General features: G+C 35.2%; 2 protein-coding genes across 5 annotated transcripts; both read left to right on the top strand.

The window, feature by feature from the left end:
• The first annotated feature begins 1,769 nt into the window (after window positions 1–1,769).
• On the top strand, window positions 1,770–6,431 carry LOC115454229. The gene is made up of 4 exons (XM_030182975.2): window positions 1,770–1,924; window positions 3,403–3,443; window positions 4,810–4,942; window positions 5,675–6,431. The coding sequence occupies exons 1-4, from the start codon at window positions 1,900–1,902 to the stop codon at window positions 6,037–6,039; spliced, it is 564 nt and encodes a 187-aa protein (XP_030038835.2). The 5' UTR covers window positions 1,770–1,899; the 3' UTR covers window positions 6,040–6,431.
• Window positions 6,432–6,469: 38 nt separating this feature from the next.
• LOC115455047 (integumentary mucin C.1-like) lies at window positions 6,470–7,944 on the top strand. Of its 4 annotated transcripts, XM_037447407.1 has the most exons (6): window positions 6,470–6,563; window positions 6,640–6,683; window positions 6,779–6,917; window positions 7,030–7,361; window positions 7,435–7,490; window positions 7,784–7,931. In XM_037447407.1, the coding sequence occupies exons 1-6, from the start codon at window positions 6,545–6,547 to the stop codon at window positions 7,812–7,814; spliced, it is 621 nt and encodes a 206-aa protein (XP_037303304.1). In that variant the 5' UTR covers window positions 6,470–6,544; the 3' UTR covers window positions 7,815–7,931. The 4 variants fall into 4 exon arrangements, with proteins under 4 accessions (XP_037303304.1, XP_037303303.1, XP_037303301.1 ...); XM_037447406.1 differs by having other exon boundaries at window positions 7,030–7,490; window positions 7,784–7,932; XM_037447404.1 differs by having other exon boundaries at window positions 7,030–7,939.
• The last annotated feature ends 14,628 nt before the right edge of the window (window positions 7,945–22,572 follow it).

Here is a 22,572-nt window from a genome sequence, read left to right as displayed (position 1 = left end):
TATTAGTGTTTTATTTTAGTCGTTTTCTTATAGATATCAAATGCCCAACCTTTTGTATGACACGCCTTCCTATAAAAACTAACAAATTAAGCTCTACAGTTTTGTATTTTTTAATAAGAAAATATTGATCTATTGTGTAGGAATTTGTATCCTATATGGCGTTTTTGTTTCAGGTCCCCTTAGAGAATAAAGGGAAGGACTTATTCCTATGTTTTAAGATAGTAGATAAAATAAATTTATTTTTGCAAACCTAGGTCGTTCAGATGACATCACCGTCTAGACCATCCTTACAAAGAAATACTAGACTTAGTCGAGGCCTCGAGTTTAAGTCCGTTTCTTTATTACCCACTAGAAGGTTTCCGATTATATCATCGACGTTTTTTTTTGTTACAAAACTTTTAATTTAAAACCTAAATAGACATACAGCATCCAGTCTGCCTTTTTTATAAAACGCGTACGGCCAAGTGTGGAGTCACTTAGCCGTGCGCGTTCCAACTGATGGTCATCGAAATGGCGTACAGATAGAGTGTTCACTGACGAGAGAGGGTTATCCGTTGTCAGTCGACACAATTATGTCGGCCTATTTGATGCCCGGTACATACAGGCTGCTCCGGCACAGTTTTACTCCTTATGTTCAGTGGTCGCTACATAAATGGATACTAAAATGCTACGACCAGCAGGAGTAGGCAGACATGTACCCATATTCTCGCTTACTAATTTGCTTGAATTCTGACCTAAATTATCTAATAAAACATAGCCCAATCTCAATATTTTAATAACTGATATCAGTATAGCTCTACATTTTATTATTCTTCTTACTATGTGTTTTTCTTTTTCTTTTTATTATGCACCTGCCTTCATCCTTTTTACACCAGCCCAAAGTGGACTGGGAGAGAATGCCATGACATTAAGTCCGCCTATATACCATGTGTACAAAGTGTAAAAATAAATAAATGAGTTCTACAGTGGTTTGCATAAGCGTCGGCAATTTGAGGTAAATGTCGCCGATTAAACGTGACATTTAGACTCCCCATCGCTCGGTTCAATCATCTACGTAGATGTTAGATATTATGATTGAAAATCTTTAACGAGAATTTCATTTTTGTGCAATATTTCATAAGGTTTGACACGTGACGGATCGTAAATACAGAGTTAATAAGTTCGGGTAATGTTTATGTGAAATTAATTATGGTTTTATTCATACCTTCATCCCAGTCGGGGTAAGCAGAGGTAGGTAGGCAGTATGTGCAATCTAGGCACTTTTCACCAAGTGTGTTCTCAATAACGTGATGAAGGTGAGCCTATCGTTACATCTCAAAGGTATTTGATTAGCGTAACAAACATGTATATATTATATTACCAACTTATAATAACGGTTTAACTTACAGCTTCTGTGTGAATTGTACTTATAAAAGTCATCCAGTGCAGTTTTTGAAATAAAAATCTATTATTTCAAGATTCGCTCAATTAGTGTGTTAAATATAAAATGGAACTATTTTTTGGATTTTATCGCGGTTTTTTATATTATAATTTTCGATGTTTCAAAGGCTTTTCAACGTTCATGGTCCGCCCCGTGGCGGTAAACAATATTTAAATTGGATGTCTAACTTTCGCGTAAACATAAGAAATCATTATATTGACGCTACATTTCAACTCGTTTACTTCTAATTAAAAACTCAGACTCGCATAATATCAGATCTAAATAACATATATGTAAGAATATGTCTGTTGCGATTTACAAATCTCAAAGGTACTTCCGTGAGCCCAATGTAATCTATTATTCCGTCAGGTCGCACAGTAAATCCAGTTTCCATCGCAGTCGGCACGTGGAAATAGCATTTTTATCGCGAGTTCATATTGAATACTACGTGGAAACGGCGATATGTGAAATATTAAAATATGTGGACACGTATTCCATTGTTAGGTAACTACATTTATTACATATCCTAAAATATTATACATATAGATATCCTAAAATGTTCATTACATTTCCTAATAATGGCTATAGTAACACAAATAATAATATCTCTGAATATTCTGACATAAAGATAAGCCTCTCATAGATGGATCTTATATGCGAGAGGTTGTCTATGAAGCTACTACTGCGATGTCTATTTCTCCCGCCAAACAGCGGTATGCATGCATTAACAATTTTCATTCAATTGCAATAAAAAAGGGGTCAACTGCATTCAGGTGTGACCGTGTGATGCACAAAGTATTCTGCTTTATTTTTCTTTTCTCATCTCCCCTCATCGTTAACTTTCTTCCTTTTCCTCTTTCCCAGTTCTTCCTCCAGAGTTATTGCAGTTGCAACAATGAAAGGTTCGCATTAGGAGTTATTCTAATAATTGCAGTGATTATTGATAAAACATATCTCGCCACTGATCACCTTTAACAATTGCCCTTTTTATATATTAGTTATTTGACATTCAAAGGTACGCTGCGATCGAACCCTACCGACTCGTCAGTCCAAACTCGCCTCATATATCTCTTTGTCAGTCTCCTATCATCCATTTTGTCTTGACGCTAAATTAGAAACGAAATATATATAGACACACTACTACCCAGAACAGTAACATAATAATAATAATTCATCATCATCAGCCGCAGGATGTCCACTGCTGAACATGGGTCTCATTTAAAGATTTTCTGATCAACCTATTGGAAACAGTCCGCATCCAGCGACCTCTTGCGACTTTTATTAGTATTACTAATTATAGCAATAATATTTGGTTAACCAAAATATAGCTAAGTACATTCGCTTTAACGGTGAGGCCCATATTAGGCAGGGCCTGTATCACCGACATTGCTTTTTTTGCACATATAATATATCTTAAATAAATAAAAAGCGGCGATAGCCTAGTTGGGTGTGGAACGGACTGCCAAGACGAATGTCCGCAGGTTCAAATCCCAAGGGCACACACCTCTGACTTTTCTAAAAAATCATGTGTGTATTCTTTGTGAATTTATCGTTCGCTTTAACGGTGAAGGAAAACATCGTGAGGAAACCTGCACATCTGAGAAGTTCTCTTTAGGAATTTCGAAGGTGTGTGAAGTCTACCAATCCGCACTAGGCCAGCGTGGTGGACTAAGGCCTAATCCCTCTCAGTAGTAGAGGAGGCCCATGCTCAGCAGTGGGCAAGTATATAATACAGGGCTGTTATTATTATTATTATTATATAAATATAATTATTTAGTAACGTATAGCATATAATATTGTAGCGAAGGTGAGTGTAATTTCATAACGATGTACTTCTGTATATTATATAAAATTAATAAAAAATATGTATTTTTACCAAACTAATATCAGTCTGCAAATATATCTGGCAACCCTTAAACTACCGGATATAGTTTAAAGCGCTTTCGTCCGTAATTTTAGCAGCAACCTTTAATATTTTTCAGTTATTTTTATACCGCTTCCGTCGGTGCAGCATTTCATCTGGGTAAGGTGCTTTTATTTTCCTTCACAGTTTTCCTTTTGAAATAAATATAAATCGAGATGTGCAGTAAGATGTTTATTTTGAGTTCGTATTTTGTAAGCTATTTGAGTCGTAATAAATGAGATATTTTGCTTGAATGGTATTGAGGATAAAACAATAATATTTATGAGTGTATAAAATATTTCTATTGCTTTAATGGGTAGCATTATGATCTTTGAAAATGAAGACAATAATATATACGTTATAAGCCTTATTTATTTGTGAAGGTTTATGCAGAAAGTTTAATACTGCATCCACATTTAGGTCAGTTTATTTTTTGACTTTTAAATCGGTGGCGATATTTTTGAAATCGTTTCAAAGGACAAGCAACAAACCAAATTTATTTGAGGCCCTTAAGGCTTGATTGCAAGCATTTCTGCAGCCGATTCAAGACCAGCTAGAAACTATCGTTATACTAGTCGCGAATTGTAATCTCAGATAACTGTAGAGTATTATTGCAACAAATATTGATTGCTCATTTTGATAATCAAACCATAGCCCTCGCGATTTATAGGCCAACTATACTAAGAGACATAATTATACATATTACTATGCAACAGAGTTTCTTAGAAATGAGGTCTGCTTACCTCAACTTACTCATATTAATACAGCATTACAATAACAAATGTTAAGCGGGATATATAATAATACTACACTAAAGACAGACCCAGACAATCTCATTAGTAAAACGAATTCATGACAAAACGTGGAGAGAACGAAATGAAAAAATATCGCTACAGTCCACGAGGAGAATGGAAATTGACAGACTTAATTAATTTAAGCTTTAATTGAAGGGGTGTGCTGTATAGTACATTTTAACTTCTCATATTATTATGGGTGATGAAGTTTGATGTGAAACAAACACACATATACAAACCCTCATCACGCCTTTAATACTTGAAGGGGTGGGCAGTGGTGCAACTAGGGCACTCACTTTTCGTGATGTATGTTTCATCTCATGATGTGATAGTAAGTAAGGCTATCGTCTATAATATGTTTGATATGATGACAAATAAGTTTCTTTCGATGGAAACTTGATCTAGAATATGATTTATTGTTACGGTTTAGGAACTTTTAAGAATACAGTCAATTAGATGCTATTTAAAGAGCTAGCAATGCACTTATGATTACTTTGACACTTGAGTTTTTAAGGTCGATAGTAATCACCTACTCTCTAAGTCCCACGCTCGTTTATCTTTTTTATATCTGATTTTGAAGAATTGTCTTCTTATTTCTTATATATATATATCTCAAAATAATTGGCAATGCTTTAGATAGAAACCGGCCTTTGTTCAAACCGTAGATGTAGACTTTAATGTTTTAATTCCAGCCTCTGAATAACTGCGTCTTGGCCGACATATGCAACCATACGTGGATTCCTGAGTGCGGCGCGATGGGAAAAATATTCAGGCTGTTCATAGACGAGTGTGATATGTTTGAATTTAACTGTGATAGAGGTGCAAGTAAGTGACCCTTTTAGTAATATTAGCTTTAATATAACAAAATTATTCTGGGCATGTGAACTTTGGATAAGGTACGTCTTCTTGGTGCTCAATTGCGTTTGTCATTAGCATTGGACGTTAAGTCTTGTAAAGTCTAATCACACTGGTTTAAATGCCAATTTTTAATACATCTCTGCCTTTTAGAGGAAATTGTTTTGGTCTTAGCAAAAGACATAAAAGCAGAAGTACCTACCGAGAAGAATTCTTGAACTTTATTAAGTACACTTAGAGTACATAAGAGTGGTAATTGCAACTATCTATTATGTTATTATATAATAGATAGTTGCATTTACCACTCTTATTCTAATCACAGTTAGACTCGATATACCTAGACCCATTGTAACCATTTAATAACCCCTTTAGACAACCAGTCCTTCAAGCGGAGCGTGAACAAGCAATTAAGTGGGCCAGTATAACTGTGCCGACAGTTCAGGGATGTATTTATCTTTTGCCAGTCATACTTTTTTGGGCTTAACTCCACTTAACATCAAGGGCCGTTACCAAAATGTCTTTCTACAAACGTTAACGCTAACGTTACCTATGAGAATGACCAGTGAGAATTAAATAGTATTCAATAATATTTTCCTGGTTTATATGTGTTAACGATTGTATAAATGCAACTTGGTTACGGCCCCAGGTGCAGTGATGTCACTTTGCCCAGCTTTCGATAAAAAAGATACATTCTGTTCTCAGATTATATTATAACAAACTACACGGATTGCTTTGGACCTGCCACGGGCTGTCCCCCCTGGCCTGGCAACAGATTTCTGAGAATAGGAGACTACAAATATATGGAAGAAAAAAGGCAAATTGTATACGCGCCTACAACCCCTTCATTGCCTGCACGTATGTTGAAAGGTAAAAGAAGATACACTCCCACCCCAAGAATGAAAAGGAGGGAACACAGGGAAGTTATTACAACAGTGAAATTGGTTATTACTCCGAAAAATACTGTGGTATTAAGAAGAGTATCAGTTATGAAGAATGGACGTATGATGATAAAGGTGGTAAAGGGATTGAAGGAACGACGGAAACATGACTCAGATTTTTTAGAATAGAGTGAAGATCAATTCTGTTTTTGAGTAATTGTAATATTATTTTTTAAGAGGTCTTTTTAGGCATGTATAGTTTTGCACTTATTAACAGTAATTTGTAATATTAGCGTGTTTTAAATTAAGTGTGACATCTGGTAATGTTTACAGTAGATAATATAATGTAATTAATTTTGAATAAGTAATGCGCCGAAGTCTTAGAGAATATAAGAAAGAAGTGATGTAATTTATGTAATAGTAAAGATGTTAGGTTGAAATTAAAGAAGAAAATATTAAATGTAAAGCTAATAATAATGTAATTTCGACACAATAACAGTGAATAGCTTGGCAGTCCACTATTGTTATCGGTGTGAAATTTATAAATGTAATAAAAAGTTTGGCAACAGATTTGCAATAAATATTTTTATTTGTTGTTAGAGTAGGAAACAAAATGATATTATAATAGATATAAATGTTTACATGTTGTTTGGAACAAAAAATATGAAATTAAAAATATATTGAATAAATAGAAATGATGCAGTTGATTTTTGGTAAGCTAAATAATTTCATTTTTCGATCAATAATTTCCATGTATGGAATAAGGAATAATATTGGTTGTTATTTCAGTTGGTATTTTCTTATTTTCGGCTTCTATTCAACATTATATACCTGTAAGTTTTGTATTATTTCAAAACTACAAAATTCTTCAATAATATTGTTCTAAACATTTATTAAATTTTCCTCTACATTTATAATTTTTCGACAGCCACCCGACCCATGTCTTATAGCAAATTTTTGCAATCACACGTGGATACCTCAATGTGGCCAAGAAACTAAGGATTTAAATAAGCGATGGTTTTTAGATGACTGTGATATGCATGAATACAATTGTGATAATAATAAGAGTACGTATTATTTATGCATAATATAGGATTACTTTAATATTATATTTAAATTACCATGGTAATAAAAACATAGAAAAAGAAAAGGAGAGGATAATATGTTCTTATCTTTCAGCTTATACACATGTTGATATCGAAGAATGTCCTAAGAATAAAACATTAAATACAACGACACCCATCACTACAACTACAACACCGACAACTACTACACCTACAACTACTACCACCACGACAACAACGACAACAACTACGACAACTACCACTACAACTACAAAACCACCAACCACAACCACCACACCTACAATCACACCAAATACTACAATTTCTGAACTTAACTGTACGAGGCGTGCACAATTGGCAACATCAACAACCGTCACCACAATAGAGAAGTATTTAGCAAATACTACAGTACCTGATCCAACAACGACCAGTCAAATAAGCCCAACGGTAAATAATACTAACGATGAATCCCAAAATATCGTATCAAATCTTGATGAAAATACAATTCCTTTGAGTACAGATGTCACAACTGAAACTTCGCCGACAACTGAGGCAGAAACTACACAAGAAAAAATGGTAACTAATATTTCAACAACTATAACAAACAATGAAACACAAACAACTCAAATTGAAACTGTTGAAAGTACGACTGTTCATACCTCACCTTCTTTAGTAACATGTCATAAATATCCTAAAGATTGCAATAGGCCAGTTACTTGGGAGACTACAGTAGAAGGCGAAACTAGGGATTTCTTCCAAATCCTCAGAGAACGGTATGGTGACCGAGTTCATTTATTAAGAGACACAACACATTACCCCAGACGAAGAGCTAGGCTAGTTGGTGATAGAAATTATTTTATGTTTGGCAGGCACCGCGAAAGCTTTAGAGACAAACGTTGATGTCACAAACAACATGCATAAGCAAGAAAAAAGTGTGTTTGATAAAAACGAAAATATAATTTTAATAAAGAAGTACCTTATAGGTTATTTGAAAGATATCAGTGTATTATAATCACATTGACAGCTTTAATACAAATTAAAAATATAATTCATTGTATTAATTCCCTAAAGACATTATAATTATCAACTAATGCTATCATAACAACCATAACATTTAAGTTTAATTCTTTAGAATTTTCGTAAACCACACACTTAAAATCAGATATGCCTTTATCCAGAAACTGTTGACTTTGAATTGTTTTAGTTCACTAATTACAGCGGTTAATAATAGTTTTAAGACAATCGTAGCATTGAAATGCTCAGCTGCAGACAAAACAGTTTATGTGTTGTAGATTTTAGGTCTAGATAATTTTGTGGGAACGAATGAGGCCGAATCGCAGTTGGGTGACTTTGCGTTATGTTAACTTTTTAAGGACGTTGTCAGTCAATTGTCTTTATCAGACATGTAATTAAGTTAATAGTATAGGCGTTATACTGATATTAGTATGGAATAGTTACTTGGCAATGAAATGTAACTATTTTGCGAAATTTATCGCGGTTTTCATATTATAATTTTCTCTCGACTTTCGAAAACTTGCAGCTTTCGTAATCCGAGTCCTCCCCGTGACCAATAGTTTTATTTTAATGTCTAACATTCGCGTAAACATAAAAAATAATTAATTTTACTTGGCACATTAGTTTCGCTGCTCTTAGTAGCAAGTACAGCTCAAAATCGAACATAATGTCTGTTAAAGAACGACGTTGTGCCGAATCGTTTGCTAGACTTATGTTTGGTTGCTATATCAAGATGGATTCTAGAACGCAACCCACTAAAGTAAACTATATTTTTGAGTTCTTCAAAGTCTCTAGACATTTTTTAAATATTGATATCTATTTGAAATCCTAACAAGCTGATTAATGATAATATGTTTTGATGTTTTTACCAAATACTGACTGCACGATACGAGTTGGTATGTACGTAGTAAAGTGAACCAAGTAAGGTAATGTCAAGGTGTACGGATGAAGCTGATAGTATAATAACGAGATGGACAAGATTGTACTTCAATTAGATGTTGTAACACGCGCGCACGCCGAGATGCTGGAGGATGTGATCTGACTTATAATTATAATTACGTAAATGTAGGCTCTTGCATCCGAAAATTTTAATTCCATGGACGTCATTACGCCTTGTACTTTTCTACTATATTTATTTATAGTATTGCCTTTTTACAATCCTATTTTTTTAATTCAAAGAGTTCTTGACGATAATTTTTATTTATATCAATATTTTTGTCCTCTTCCGCATATCGATTGCACATAATCTGCAATCGATTTTGGTGTCGCCATTATACCGATGACATTTGTTGCAGTGTTGCCAGATCACATAAAGAATGTATGCGTAATCGTGGATATTGCTGCATCTCTGTTCATGAATATGTATTATTCACAACTCAGATAAAATATGTAATAAATCACTTCAAAATTTTACATAATATTTAATATCAATTAGTTACCATAATGAGGTTTTAATAATGCTACAGAGACCTTCATAATGCATGCGATATTTTGCTAATAACGCCGCGATAGATGATTCTCCAACCTTGCAAAGCATTCCATTGTTTTTTTTTATTAATTTTATATGCTTTAGGCAAAGGAAAGGGTGATTATCCGGGGTTTCGAACCTAGGGTCTCAGAGCGATGTCGCGCCGAACACGCAATACATAGGCAAACCAACAAGGCATACATCCTGTAGACCTGTATCAGAAAGAACATTATAATAGTCCATTTAACCAGTTTCTAACCATCTAGAATAATTAATGGTGTCTATGGACCCTTTTGATTTTCAATTATCAAATACATATTTCCTTTTAAGTCATTTCAAAATACACTAGCACAACACTCGCTCTGGCAATATTGCGTTGATTCAGTGACCTGACGTCACACGTCTGTAAACACTAATATATTAGCAACAATGGCAACAGATGTTTACAAACTTCTACTCATCGCAAATTTCTACTAAACGACGCAAGGCAAGGAATAAGCCATTATTTTACATACTATCGAATACTTTATTCCACTGAGTTCATTTTTTATGAGATCCCCTGATTTATAGAAGACTAAGTTAGAAGGAATCCTGATATACAGAATTATTGCTTTGACGTGTTTTTTTTAACAAAATCGACAAAATATTCGTAGTCATGTTAAAAATGGCTATTTCAATGTAGATTTAGAAAAATAATCGTGTTAAACCACTATTAGTTGTTTTTCCGTTAAACATAGACTCTACATTTTATTCTACGAACATCACTCTTGAAGTGTTAATTTTTGCAAAATGCTAAAGCATTAAGATTGCACCTACGTATTAGATATATGTATAATAAGTACATATATTTTGGCTTGTGTAAACTACAATGTCTCTAGTCATTAGGCAGTACACGCAACGAGACGTAATGGCACTGATGCAATGGACGTTAGGTAACCAACTTGTTATATTGTGATCTTGACTTTCAAACGAAGTTCATCTGGTTGCATCACGTATTTACGTTTATTTGGCAATTATTTCTTATATTCTTTATCTTGTACTAATATAAGTTAAAGTTCAATATAGTGTAGTTTTGTTTTCCTTCTTGGAAAAACTCTTTCATGAATTTCTTTAGTTCCCTTATTTAAAAACGACAAGTGTCGATTTCTTTCGCATCTTTAAAGTGAATTTGTCAACGTTTCTAAGCACAACGGCATAATAATGTCGGTAGAGGGACGCCCACGTTCCTCGTTGGGTAACTTCGTCGTGGAATTTACTTGGTCAGTGAAGTATTTTTATAGATCTTTATTTTATTTTTACCGACTTCAAAAAAGGAGGAAGTTATGAATTCGTGTATTTTTAAATTATATGTTATACATTATATTATAACATCATGTAGCAAATAATATATCGACGGTTAGCAGTCAATTTTTTTTTACTAATTGAGCCTAGGTTCAAAACACGGTGAGAAATGTGCTGATTCCAAATATGTATGAAATTCAATGACGTAAATAAATGTCGCTTAACAGCCGTTTTCAATAAACGATCCCAATCTCAATCTTCAATCCGATTCCGTGTATGAACCAATCGAGATGAGTAATTTGTAAGCATGTCAAAAAAACTTTGTTCTGATTGGTCTATTTTTGAGATAGATCGTAAAACGCCATTAGGATCGATTATAGTAAATATCCGTAAGTCAATAGCCTGCCTACCAGTGATATTAATATTGTAATGATATATCCAAGAAATGTTATTAATCAGTGTCTTAGCCATCCATTAGTGCATTTTTACGTTACAAAACGTTACATTTACTGGTGGTAGGTCTTTCATATGTGAGAGTTGGCCTGGGTAGGTACCACCGCAATATCTATTTCTGCCGTCAAGCAGCAGCGTGTAGTCATTGTTGTGTTCCAGTTTGAAGGATATTGTAGCCAGAGTAACTACTGAACATAAAAAGACTTAACATCTCATGTCTCAGGCTGGCGAACGCAGTGGAATACCAAAAAATACTTGTAAGTCAAGGTGTTGGATGGTGATTGTACTGTTTATGGGCGGTCGTATCGCTTACCATCAGGCGAACGGCAAGCTTGTCTCGTCATTCAAAACAATAAAAAAAATATTCAATATACAAAAGGGCAAGATAATTTTTTTATGTAATTTATCACGAATTTTTAGGACATCTGTTATTTCAACCAAAACCGTAATTTACATGAAAACGAAATCAGATGGAATATATAATTTTCCTTGACTAGTTTGCATTAAATGTCTTTGTTATATCAAGCTGAAACACTTTATTGAGGCCGGCAATTAATTACAAATCTCTTTGAATTCTACATCCAATGCTAGCTGTGAAATCAATGCCAATTGAAGTTTGTTTTCGAGGCTGCATTGCCTGTAGAATTATTTAGACAGTGTGGGTAGCATTATCACTCATAAGATGCTTACTGCAAAAAATAGGTCCATTTCAAGATTCTCAATGAGCAATAATAGTTGGTTTTTTATGTCAGCATTTGTAGTATTTTCTTTTCTCCTGCAGTAAAACTGACAGTTGAGTATATTTGCACAGGTGTTAAAACCCGCCGTAGCGTTCCACATAAGTGTGTCGCGTTCGAGGATTAGCTTGTTTATGTCCGGTTCCAACAGGCTGGCATAATTTTGTCCACTGCTAAAGGGTAATCAGCTCTAATTAGTTTTTTTTTTTTTTTTCAACGTAGATAAATCATCAGATGACTATCTCCCGCCTTGGGATGGGCGGGAGGGCGTGTCAGACTTCTACTGACTAAAAACCTACGGTGTTCCCATCCTTTGCCTATGTGCCTAGGTCCAAGATCCGATGGCATTGAAACGTAGGCAGGCACCGGCCCTAAAGGGCCCCGTCAATGACACTGACACTGCTCTAGCTCTCATCAGTTAACATTCTATTAAACCTCATTCCATTTACCATCAGATACAGTGGGGTCATTTTGCCTTGGACGTATTATGTTTTTTTCGTTCTAATATAAATGCAGTGCATATAACTAGCCAGCATTCAAATTACCTTAACCATAAACAGTCCGAAACAATAGAGTTGCGAATTTGTCCATGCACATAATATTTACAAAGAAGCTTTAGTTGTGTTACGAAACTTGAGTTCAGTCACGTATTTGGAATTGTGATGTAAATGCCTTAAAGCCTCTTAAAGCCTAGTGCACATTGAGGCGTTCCATAATCACACAGCATGAAATCGAGTTCAAAATAAAGCGGAGACTGGACGGCGGTTTTTGATAAATATTTTGTTGGTTTAAATTATAGGACAGGAGTATTGTTGCGACCTACGTACTCCGCACAAAATGTGGTATTCTCGAAGTGCTTATTCTAATGTAAATAAGTACGAAATTAAGATTGGTTCACATAGCAGAAAATTTTATTAGTCGGTGGGTCTGTTGAGATTTTGTCTGGGTAGGTACCACCGCCATATCTATTTCTTCAGCAGCATTCCGCAAGCATTCTTGTCTTCCTAACCAGAGTACCTTGGCCGACAATACTATGTCAATTTTCTAAACTAATGTTTAGTCATATAACGAGTGTAAGGTATGAAACAGCACAACCATTTTGTTGAGATCTACTAGATGCGAATCCGACATGCACTAGGTATTCTCAGTAAGCCACTTAAATAATATCTTTGCTTTTGGATGGGGATAGGTTATGTTTTATATCCGCCCGGATAGCGACCACCGTACACAAGGCGTAAAAACCCGCGATAGTGGCCCACGTAAGTGTGTCGCGTTCCGGGTTCAGCCTGTGCATATCCGTTTCCAACAGGCCGGCATAATTGTGTCGACTGCCGAGAGGTAATCTTTCGTCAGTCGACATTATATTAGATCCTACTCCACTTAGTATCATGTGCAGTTGGGTGACTGCCGTACACGAATAAAAAAAAGAAAAAAACATGAATCGGTCGAAATTGGTTCCGCAAGAAAAGAATATTAATGTCAAACATATAAAAATAGATGCTACACTTTTCTAACTAATAAAGGAACAAGGCTTCAATATAGTTTAGAATTATAATAAAGCTATTGTAAGCTAGGATCCAATTATTCCACTAGCAGGCGCCATCAATCTAGGTAATCTAGTATCCAATATAGGACAATATGGTACGTTGATTGTTTCATTAACATTTGCGCTGCTTTCAATAGAATGGATTTGATGAGATGAAATAAAACGATATTTCATCAATACTTTATTGTCCTTTTAGTTATCAATAATAAATAGGATGTTACTTATATAGGAATACAAAGGTATCTGCGAAATTGGATTTGGATCATCAGAATCAGATGACATAAATTGACAAATACTTCGTAAATAATCGAAATAGAAAAGTGTATCAATACTATTTAAGCAGTGCTGGATTTATATTTTTTATGAGTGTAGGACGCTTTATTTACGCCGCTCCATGTGGGTAGGTTAATGTATGTATGTTTCTAAAATGCTTAATAATTTTCCATTTGTTTGTATTATGGAACGCACTGAAGTTAAATAAACGAATGATTATTTAAATCGAATGAGCGGCCTATTTACGAATCCAGGACTAGTAAGTACAGTTAAAAGAAAAATAGTCATAAAGAATCATATTCTACGCCAAATATTCTGGTTTATTGCATATATTTCTGCAGACCTCTTTCGGAATACAGTCGAAGCTGGTATCGGTATGCGCTATTGCCTAACCCTTTAAAACATACCAATAAACAAACCAAGCAGGTAGTACTTGACGTCATTCAACCTGTATTCCGTTCTCGTTCAATATTCGTTATAAGATTTGCATATCACGTGCTTCGGTTGGCTTTAAATTCTCAAAGGCGCACGTACAAGCCTTAAAATGTATGGGTTTGCGGCCGCATTTTCTTTCTAATTTTATTTTAAATATTTCGTGGTGTTAATACAGCGTGAACAACTTAATTCGTGCTACTAGTTCCAAATTTAAATGTATATTTGTACTTTTTTCTCAAGACGTTTTCTTTTTTTTGCGCAAATTCAACAAAGCAACAATGCCAGTTTGAAATATAACCTTGAATTAAATTCTAAGGTTTGTGAAATTTTTATTCGAATTCCAAATTTAAAAAACATCAAGGAAAAATACGAAATTCATTATTTGCAACAAATGTAACACTAGACAAAAGAAACATAGCTTCTGAAAGGAGGAAAGTTTTTAACACAGTAATATAAGTTTGGCTTAAGGTTGTTAGAAGTTAAGTCGGGCCTTTCAAAGGTAAGCCGTGTACAGGAACACGTATACAATGTTGTATGTTACAGTGGTTCGGGGAAATTGGATTCTATATTACTTAGTGAAGGATCTAACTAAGATCCAAGTTTTATTACTACCCCCTTATTCATAAACGTTTTTTATCTAAGGACGGAGTAAAGCTGTGATAACAAGCCTGTTTCTCAGTGCCCAACGGCACTGAGAAATAGACATAGGGCCGTTGTGATTGGTTATTATTGTTGTATTTCAATATTAGCCAATCACAACGGCCCTACGTGTACGCACTGCGAAGACTACCATGCCGTCAACACTGAGAAACAGACTTGTTATCACAGCCTTACTCGGTCGTTCGATAAAAAACGTCTATGAATAAGGGGGTTAGAATATAGAAATTAATAGGAGGATTTTGCTACAGTTAGGTGAATTTTACCAAGAGGTTTTTTTGGCTGAATTGTATTTTCTAAGATTTTTACATAATTTATCAGCTTTCATCTTAATTATTAAAAAGGTAGACAGTAAGAAGGTGGTATACCAAAAATTCACTCAAATAATTTCTATTCCATTTGATGGACGAACCTATTGCCGTGTTGGGCATACATTCGAATTTTAGGGATTTGAATTATGTATGCATAACAAAAAAAAATCAAATAATTGCTCAATCTAGGAACTAAATCTACCATTGTTTTCTGTTTACATATCCTGGTTGGCAATGGACCTATGTGGCAATTGGCAAATGTTTTTATATAATATGTAAATTTCGATATATAGTTGTGTTGCGGTATGACTGCATCAAGCCACGGGTTCTATCTCCGGGACGGAAAAGGTGATATTGGATTCTTCTATTCAGAAGCAGCCCGGAGTCAGAAACTTGTGCCCGATATGGCGATAGGCTAGCCCCTTATCATATTATCATGGGATAGAATACACACGGCGGAAAGTGGGTGCACCAGTTGTGCCTCTGCCTATCCCTCCCATGAAAGGCGTGAATATGTGTGTATAATGTCTGCATCGTGACCCAGATAAATCGTATAATGATAGATATATTAATAATAGAGTCCACAATGCGAAATTAACTAGTGTTTGTTTATATTAACAATTCGTAGGTAGATATGCAAAACAATAACTGTCTGGGTTATACATTTCGCAAGTGCGGCCATTCACATTGGTAGACAATGTAATACAGTACGGTAACATCTAACTTTATTAATGAAAAAAAAACATTTTTGAGAAAAAAGCTACTAGTTGTTAAACGCTCTTTTTACAGTATTAAACATTATATTAGCAAAAATAATTACAGAGTCTAATAGAGTAGTCGTCCCGTGACATATTTTTTCTTCTGCCAGCCTGCCCGCACAGCCGAATACTTCCGGAAACGCCCGATGTCATCGGCTAGGATAGCGGCGCGTAACATAGTCTTTATAGCCGCCACTGAGACAAAATCTCAGGGAACCGGTTCTTCATAAGAATTTAGAAAAGCTATGTAATGTCTGTCAACCCGCATTAGGCCAGCGTGGTGGACTAAGGCCTAAACCCTCTCAGTAGAAGAGCAGGCCCGTGTCCAGCAGTGGGACAGAATATAATACGGGGCTAATATTATTATACTATTAGTGCCGTCGTATGTAAAACCACCTGATTGTATAGTTTTTTTGCAAAGCAGCAGGGATCATGTTTTGGTGTAGGTTGCTTTCAACATTCTGCTACAATGTCCTTACATTGAGTACTGTTAGACTTAACTAATATGACTCATTAAATTTTTATCTGTGGTGCTTTGCAACTGGCTTTTCTAGTTATAAACCTATACTTGATGTTAAAACGCCTCCTTAGTTCAATATTTTGTCTCCCGCTTTACTATGGGGGGAAGTGGACAATGAATATTTCCAACTCCTCTCTATCTTTGTATCTGATTAATTCCGTTGCGGGATAAAGACAATTTAGTGTTCCCTAAGACTCGTCGAGCTTCACCGCTCGGTGTCATAATGCGTGTCTCTGCTGATGGTAAGTGGAGTCTAATAGAATTTCACCTGAGAGATGATTTCTCCTCAACAGACGATACAATTATGCCGGCCTGCGAGAATTGGATATGCGAAGACTGATCCCGGAACGCGACACACTTACATGCACCACTATGGCGGGTTTTATGCCTTGTGAATGTTGGTCGCTAACCTGATATAAAATATATCCTACCACCAGCACATCAAGCGAGCGTTTCATCTAATATCTTAAAATACATAGCGCTATGCACTCAGTGTAAATCAAAGTTCTGCATGGTGTTGCCACTGTTTAAGGCCTATCATTTCACTTATCCGATGAAAGGTTTGCTTATTTCGTTTGTCCTAAAATGCATTCAAATAACTTTGCTATACTGCCCGCGTTTTCGCTTTGCGTGCATTATTCACGTGATGCCGGCCTTGAACCAGATTCCGTAATAAATTCTCTGACTGCAATCTATCACATGATTTTCATACAAGAAATTTATCCGTTCCTTTATACGTAAGCTTAGCCAAGGATATCTTGTTATTTGCGTCTTCGTTATGTTAATTAATCTTAATTACTTAGGAAATTTAATGGTCTTAATTTTGTATGTGTAATGAGGCGGATAATTTGCCGGTTTGTATTTTGGTTATGTTGTGTTTACTGTCCGATATAACTGTTCTTCCGCTCCCCAGATTATAGAATGGCATCCATAACATGGATTTTTACTGCGTGGAAAAAATGTGTTTACTACTCGATGACGTGACAAGCAAGCCGTTCGTCTGATGTTATTCTGACAAAAACAGAGCATGGTTTGCACTACGTTCGTCACTCTGAAATATTACTACAAAACACTTCTACTAAGTTATGTTTCATAATACAGGTTTCGAAATATTCCCACAAGGGTAGGCATCGCGCAACTAGAGTACCCACTTTCCACCGTGTGTATTCCGTCCCACAATGAGGGAGAGAGCCTATCGCCATATCGGGCACATATTCCAGACTATGTAGAAAAACCCAATATCACATTGCCCGACCTGGGGATCGAACCCAAGACCTCAGCATTGCAATCATCTCTCATCAGTCAACATTCTGGACCCCACTTCACTTACAATGAGGTGCAGTGGCATCACCTTATCAACCGTATATTAACGCGCTGTCTAAATATTGGAACTAAAATTATAAATGCCTTATACATTTTTAATTGTAAATAAAGCAATAACTCTTAAATCAATGCGAATGATGAATCAGGTTGCTCGTTATGGCGGCGGAAGCACTGTACGGAAATGAACGCCGCGGGCAAAGCCGGGCTTCGAACAAGGCGATCCACTTCTAACTCCGCTGTGATTGATTGTGCTATATTTGGATTGATTGAGATTAGATATTTGATTTATTCAGAGAAATGTGTAGTTATAGCACTTATTAAAATTTTAATTTTGCGTAAATTTATTATGGATTTAAAAATAATAAAGCTGTTTATGCGTTAAATTATTTTTAGAATAGGGCAGTATTAATAGATATTAACTTGTTCAAACTGAACTTTATTCATACAACAACTTATAAACAGATACTGAGTTAAGTATATTCAAAAAAGGAAGGAAACAATATAATATTTATGTATGTATGTAGGGACTAAAAACATATTCGAGATTATATATTACATTTCATTAATTTCAAGCAAATAGTGACCATATTACAGGCCACAAGGCGTGTGTTGTTTAATGCTACCATTTATCAATATTGCGTGAACACGTGGTTAATCTACATTTGAAATTCGAATGTATCCCTTCGGCGCATTGCGCTGTTAAATCGTTAATAACTGTGATTCTAAGAGCCTGCGCAGACGGTGTATATTGTACGCGCGGACTTCGCGCATTAAACGCCCATAGAATGTGATAGTTTTAAAGAAGAAGATAGGCAAAGGAACCATTAGTGAAAGCCAAAACTTGATGGTAAAACCACCCAGAATACCACAATAGTTTTGGTCTCTAGCCAACTTTAAGGAATTGGGCAGATTCGGGACAATCCACAGGCGAATATTTGTAATATTGATTTTGGAATAACTTTCACTGAATGCCTCGGTGGTGTAGTTATATTTCGGGCGCGTTGAGATATTGTTCTGAAGACCTGAGTTCGAATCTTGGGTCAGGCAAAGTGTTCTTAGATTTTTCTACTCAGTGTTTGCCCGGAGTCTGGAATTCTGTCCGATATGGCAACAGGGTTGCACTACATCTCATGAGACGGAACATACATGGCGAAAAGTGGTGAGTTGCTTTTTGTACTACTGCTTACGCCTTCGAGGATAAAGGCGTAATTGATTTTTTTAATAAAGCCCTGTGATAGTGCATGTTTTGATACCTCCACTCTCTACTCTTTTTATAATATCCAGTTCCTGACTGCATCACGCTTGCTACGCGTTCTAGCGTAACATCAGCGTGTTAAAACATCATGTGCTAAGAATCAACACGCCACTCTTTCAGTTGGAATTGAAAAGTATATTGGTTGTTTGTTTCTCACCATTTACAAATACATTACTTGATACTTGTTCTTAATTATTCGCATTCGTTGCAAATGTAGGGTAAATTCTATTTGTATCGATATTAATGCTGATATATTGACAATTAACAAGGAAATTGGCGGTAGTTTCACAATTATAAACAAATGTGGTTTTCGATTTAAATGTAACAAGAAAACATGTAACTGGGTTATCGTTAGGGTCTGAATTGAATTAATGGAGGTCTGAACCTCATTTGACTGCTTTAGCTAATTCATATCAGAATGGTACAATAGAAGAGTACGGAGCTGTTAATAAGAGTTTCAAAATAATATATTTTAGTACAGACAGGCAAAAAAGTATCTGAACAAATAAAAAATTTCAAATCGTTTATCTTCACTAACATACATTTTAAACACTTAGTTTAAGACAAAAAAAATCGATTAAAGTTAATATGTAGAGGCGTTTTAAAGTCTTGAATTTGTTCACCTACTTTTGTGTCTAACTGTACCTAATTATGGAGTAATTTATGTATTAATTTGAACACAACTAATTATTCCTATTGTTTACGAGATGTGTTTTCACAGAATATTGAACCATCCTTTTGTAAAACTTGGTAAGCGACAGTTGTGTTTATAAGTATTGTAAATGATATTGAAGTGGAATTGTTTAATCTAGGACGACTGCGTCGATAGTCTGATTGGGCATGGATATGGATTGCCATATTGCCAGGGTATTGACCCTTATTGGGAATTAAATGGACAGCCAAGACAAAGGTCGCAAGTTCAAAACTAAATGTACAGCATAAGAATTTCTAAGGTATATGAATTCTGCCAACGCACACTAGGCCAGCGTGGTAGACGAAGGCCTACTCAGTAGTGGAGGAGGACAATGCCCAGCAGTGGAACAGTAGGTATATAATACAGGTTTGATATTATTATTATATAATTACTATCTAAGCCGACTAATTAGACTAATTATTTATTCATTGTGCGTAGAGTCTTCATTATCTATAGTATTTAAAATATTCTCTTATAGCGTTGAGCTTCTAGACGGCATATCAAAACGTCTCGAGGGCTTAATTTTACGATTCCTAGAATCTTAAGTTGTTCGCGCGTGGGTGTCACAAAATGTTTGAAACATTCCGCTGAATTCCTTTGAACTACCTAAATATGTTAAATTACGATAAGAGTTAAGTATTCTTAGTAATATTACATAAAGAATAAGGTATCCTTACGAATCTTACTTCTTACTAATATAATGCGAAAGTTTGTGAAAGTGTTTGGATGTTTGCTAGAAGTAAACAAAGTAACTGCTTAACAGATTTGGATGATATTTGGCACACGGATAGACCATGTCTTGGATTGACACATAGGCTATTTATATCCCGATAATTTGTTTTCATTGGAAATAATGGATTTTTTTAATCTGAGATGACACTGGTGCCGTACTCTTGGCGTTATGAACGGCTATCGTTTTAGGATTTTTGTAGTTTGAAATAGTCCTCACGTGAGTGAAGCCGCAAGCAATACCTAGTATATAATAAGTGAAAGGGTTCGTGTTTGTCTTCTTAGGCAGTGTTGGGCCGACATATTTTTTGCATATAATTTTTGCAATGTGTTAAAAGGTCTGTGGCGTTAAGCCCACGTTAGTGTGGCATAAAGGTAAGGAATTATGAGGTTGAGAGCTGCGGAGTGATATACATACTTTTATACATATTTTACCACAAAGTCCCCTTTTTTGTCTCTATGTATGTGATCGATTTTCTCAAAATCTATTGAACGGATTTTTACGAAATTTGGTACGGAGATATTTTAAGACTCTGGAACGCATATAGGCTACTTTCTATTCCGGGAAAATTTATAGCTGGACTTTTATCTTCGAAAACTCCTTCACGCGAGCGAAGACCCGAGCAAAAGCGACTTTGTCTTTTTTTCGATGAAATTTGAGATAGTTTAAAACCCAGAAAAGGTTTTATGTTACTTTATATCCCAGGAGATATATAGCAGGAATTGAATTCCGGATCAAATGTTTTTCACGAGGGCGGAGCTACGGATAAAAGCTAGTAGCATATACATTTTTGAAATAAGGGTGTTTCCTGTGGGAGCTTTTACTTAAGAAAAAGATTTTGTTAGAGTCGAGACAGAACTTTGATAAAATAACACACAGGTAAAAATATTTTAAATAAAATATTCAAACCATTAATTAAGCGATGTTGCCTCTTAGTAGTAATATAGATGTTAGTCTTAATATAACTATGAAAGTTTGTTAGAATATTTTGATGTTTCTTGAAATAAACACAAAAAACGCTTAACGAATTTGGTTGAAATCGAATGAAACTGGTGGTATGTCTCTTATATGTGACAGTCCGCCTGGGTAAGTAATACCGCCATCTCTATTTCAGCCGTCAAGCAACGACGTGTAGTCACTGTTGTGTTCTGGTTTGAAGGACATTGTAGCCAGTGTAACTACTGGACATAATGAGACTTATCATCTCATGTCTCAGGATGGCAAGCACAATGGAATACCAAACAATACTTTGTAATTCAAGGTGTTGGATGGTGTTTCTACTGTTTATGGGCGGTCGTATCGCTTACTATCAGGCGATCGGCAAGCCTGTTTCGACATTCAAAACAAGGAAAAAAAACACAGACAGACCATGTCCCAAATTAACATATTGTAAGGTCTTTTGTATCCCGTAAGGAAACAGTACGAAAGTAATTAATATATTATTAAGTATAAACATTATTTATGTGAAGAAAAGTAGCAGACGAATATTTAGTTTAAAATAAGCTCAAAAATATGAATATTCAAAAATAACTAGCGTTGATTTCTGTTGTATATGTAAATATCTAATTATAAAAATATGCGGAGGCTTCTTGAAATCGTCTGGGGATTATCGACTATATTATTTATTTTATTGCTGTGTGAACAATCGAGTTAATATGCAAAATGTTATGTTACAATATAAGTTATTGACTTTCATAATATCTTAATATAAAAAAGTATAAGGAAGTGTGGATGAAGATAGCTCGGTTACTATCACTACCCACAATCTATGTTTTTGTCGTGTTGTAATGCAAAAACATGTTATGATTTTTTGTTACTCTCTTGTTATTAAATATATTAATATATAGTGATGTTGCAATTCAATAAAAGGTTTTATATTTTTTCATTAAACTATTATATGAATATTTTAAAATTAAGTGTGTCATCAATGGTTATGTTACCAATTTTAAGGGTATTTCTTGTTCAAAGTAGTTTTACAAAGTCTTATACGCTCTTGTTGTTATAACTGATAACAAAACACAACATAAGAGTGTAAACATAAAACTACGAGAATCGAACTCGGGACGCCAAATCCTTGTACAATTATAACAAGGAGCCAATAGAGCCAGTTCTGCCATCACCTTTTCCATTCCCGGAAGCAGTTCCAAGGTCAGTTATTCAAAAGCTATATATTTGAGCGGTTGTGTGCGCGTGCGCAGTGTAC

This window comes from Manduca sexta, chromosome 6 (assembly GCF_014839805.1).
Source record: "Manduca sexta isolate Smith_Timp_Sample1 chromosome 6, JHU_Msex_v1.0, whole genome shotgun sequence".
NCBI lineage: Eukaryota > Metazoa > Arthropoda > Insecta > Lepidoptera > Sphingidae > Manduca > Manduca sexta.
The sequence above is the reverse complement of the archived record's forward strand: the minus strand, read 5'-3'. Positions and strand labels throughout refer to the sequence as shown.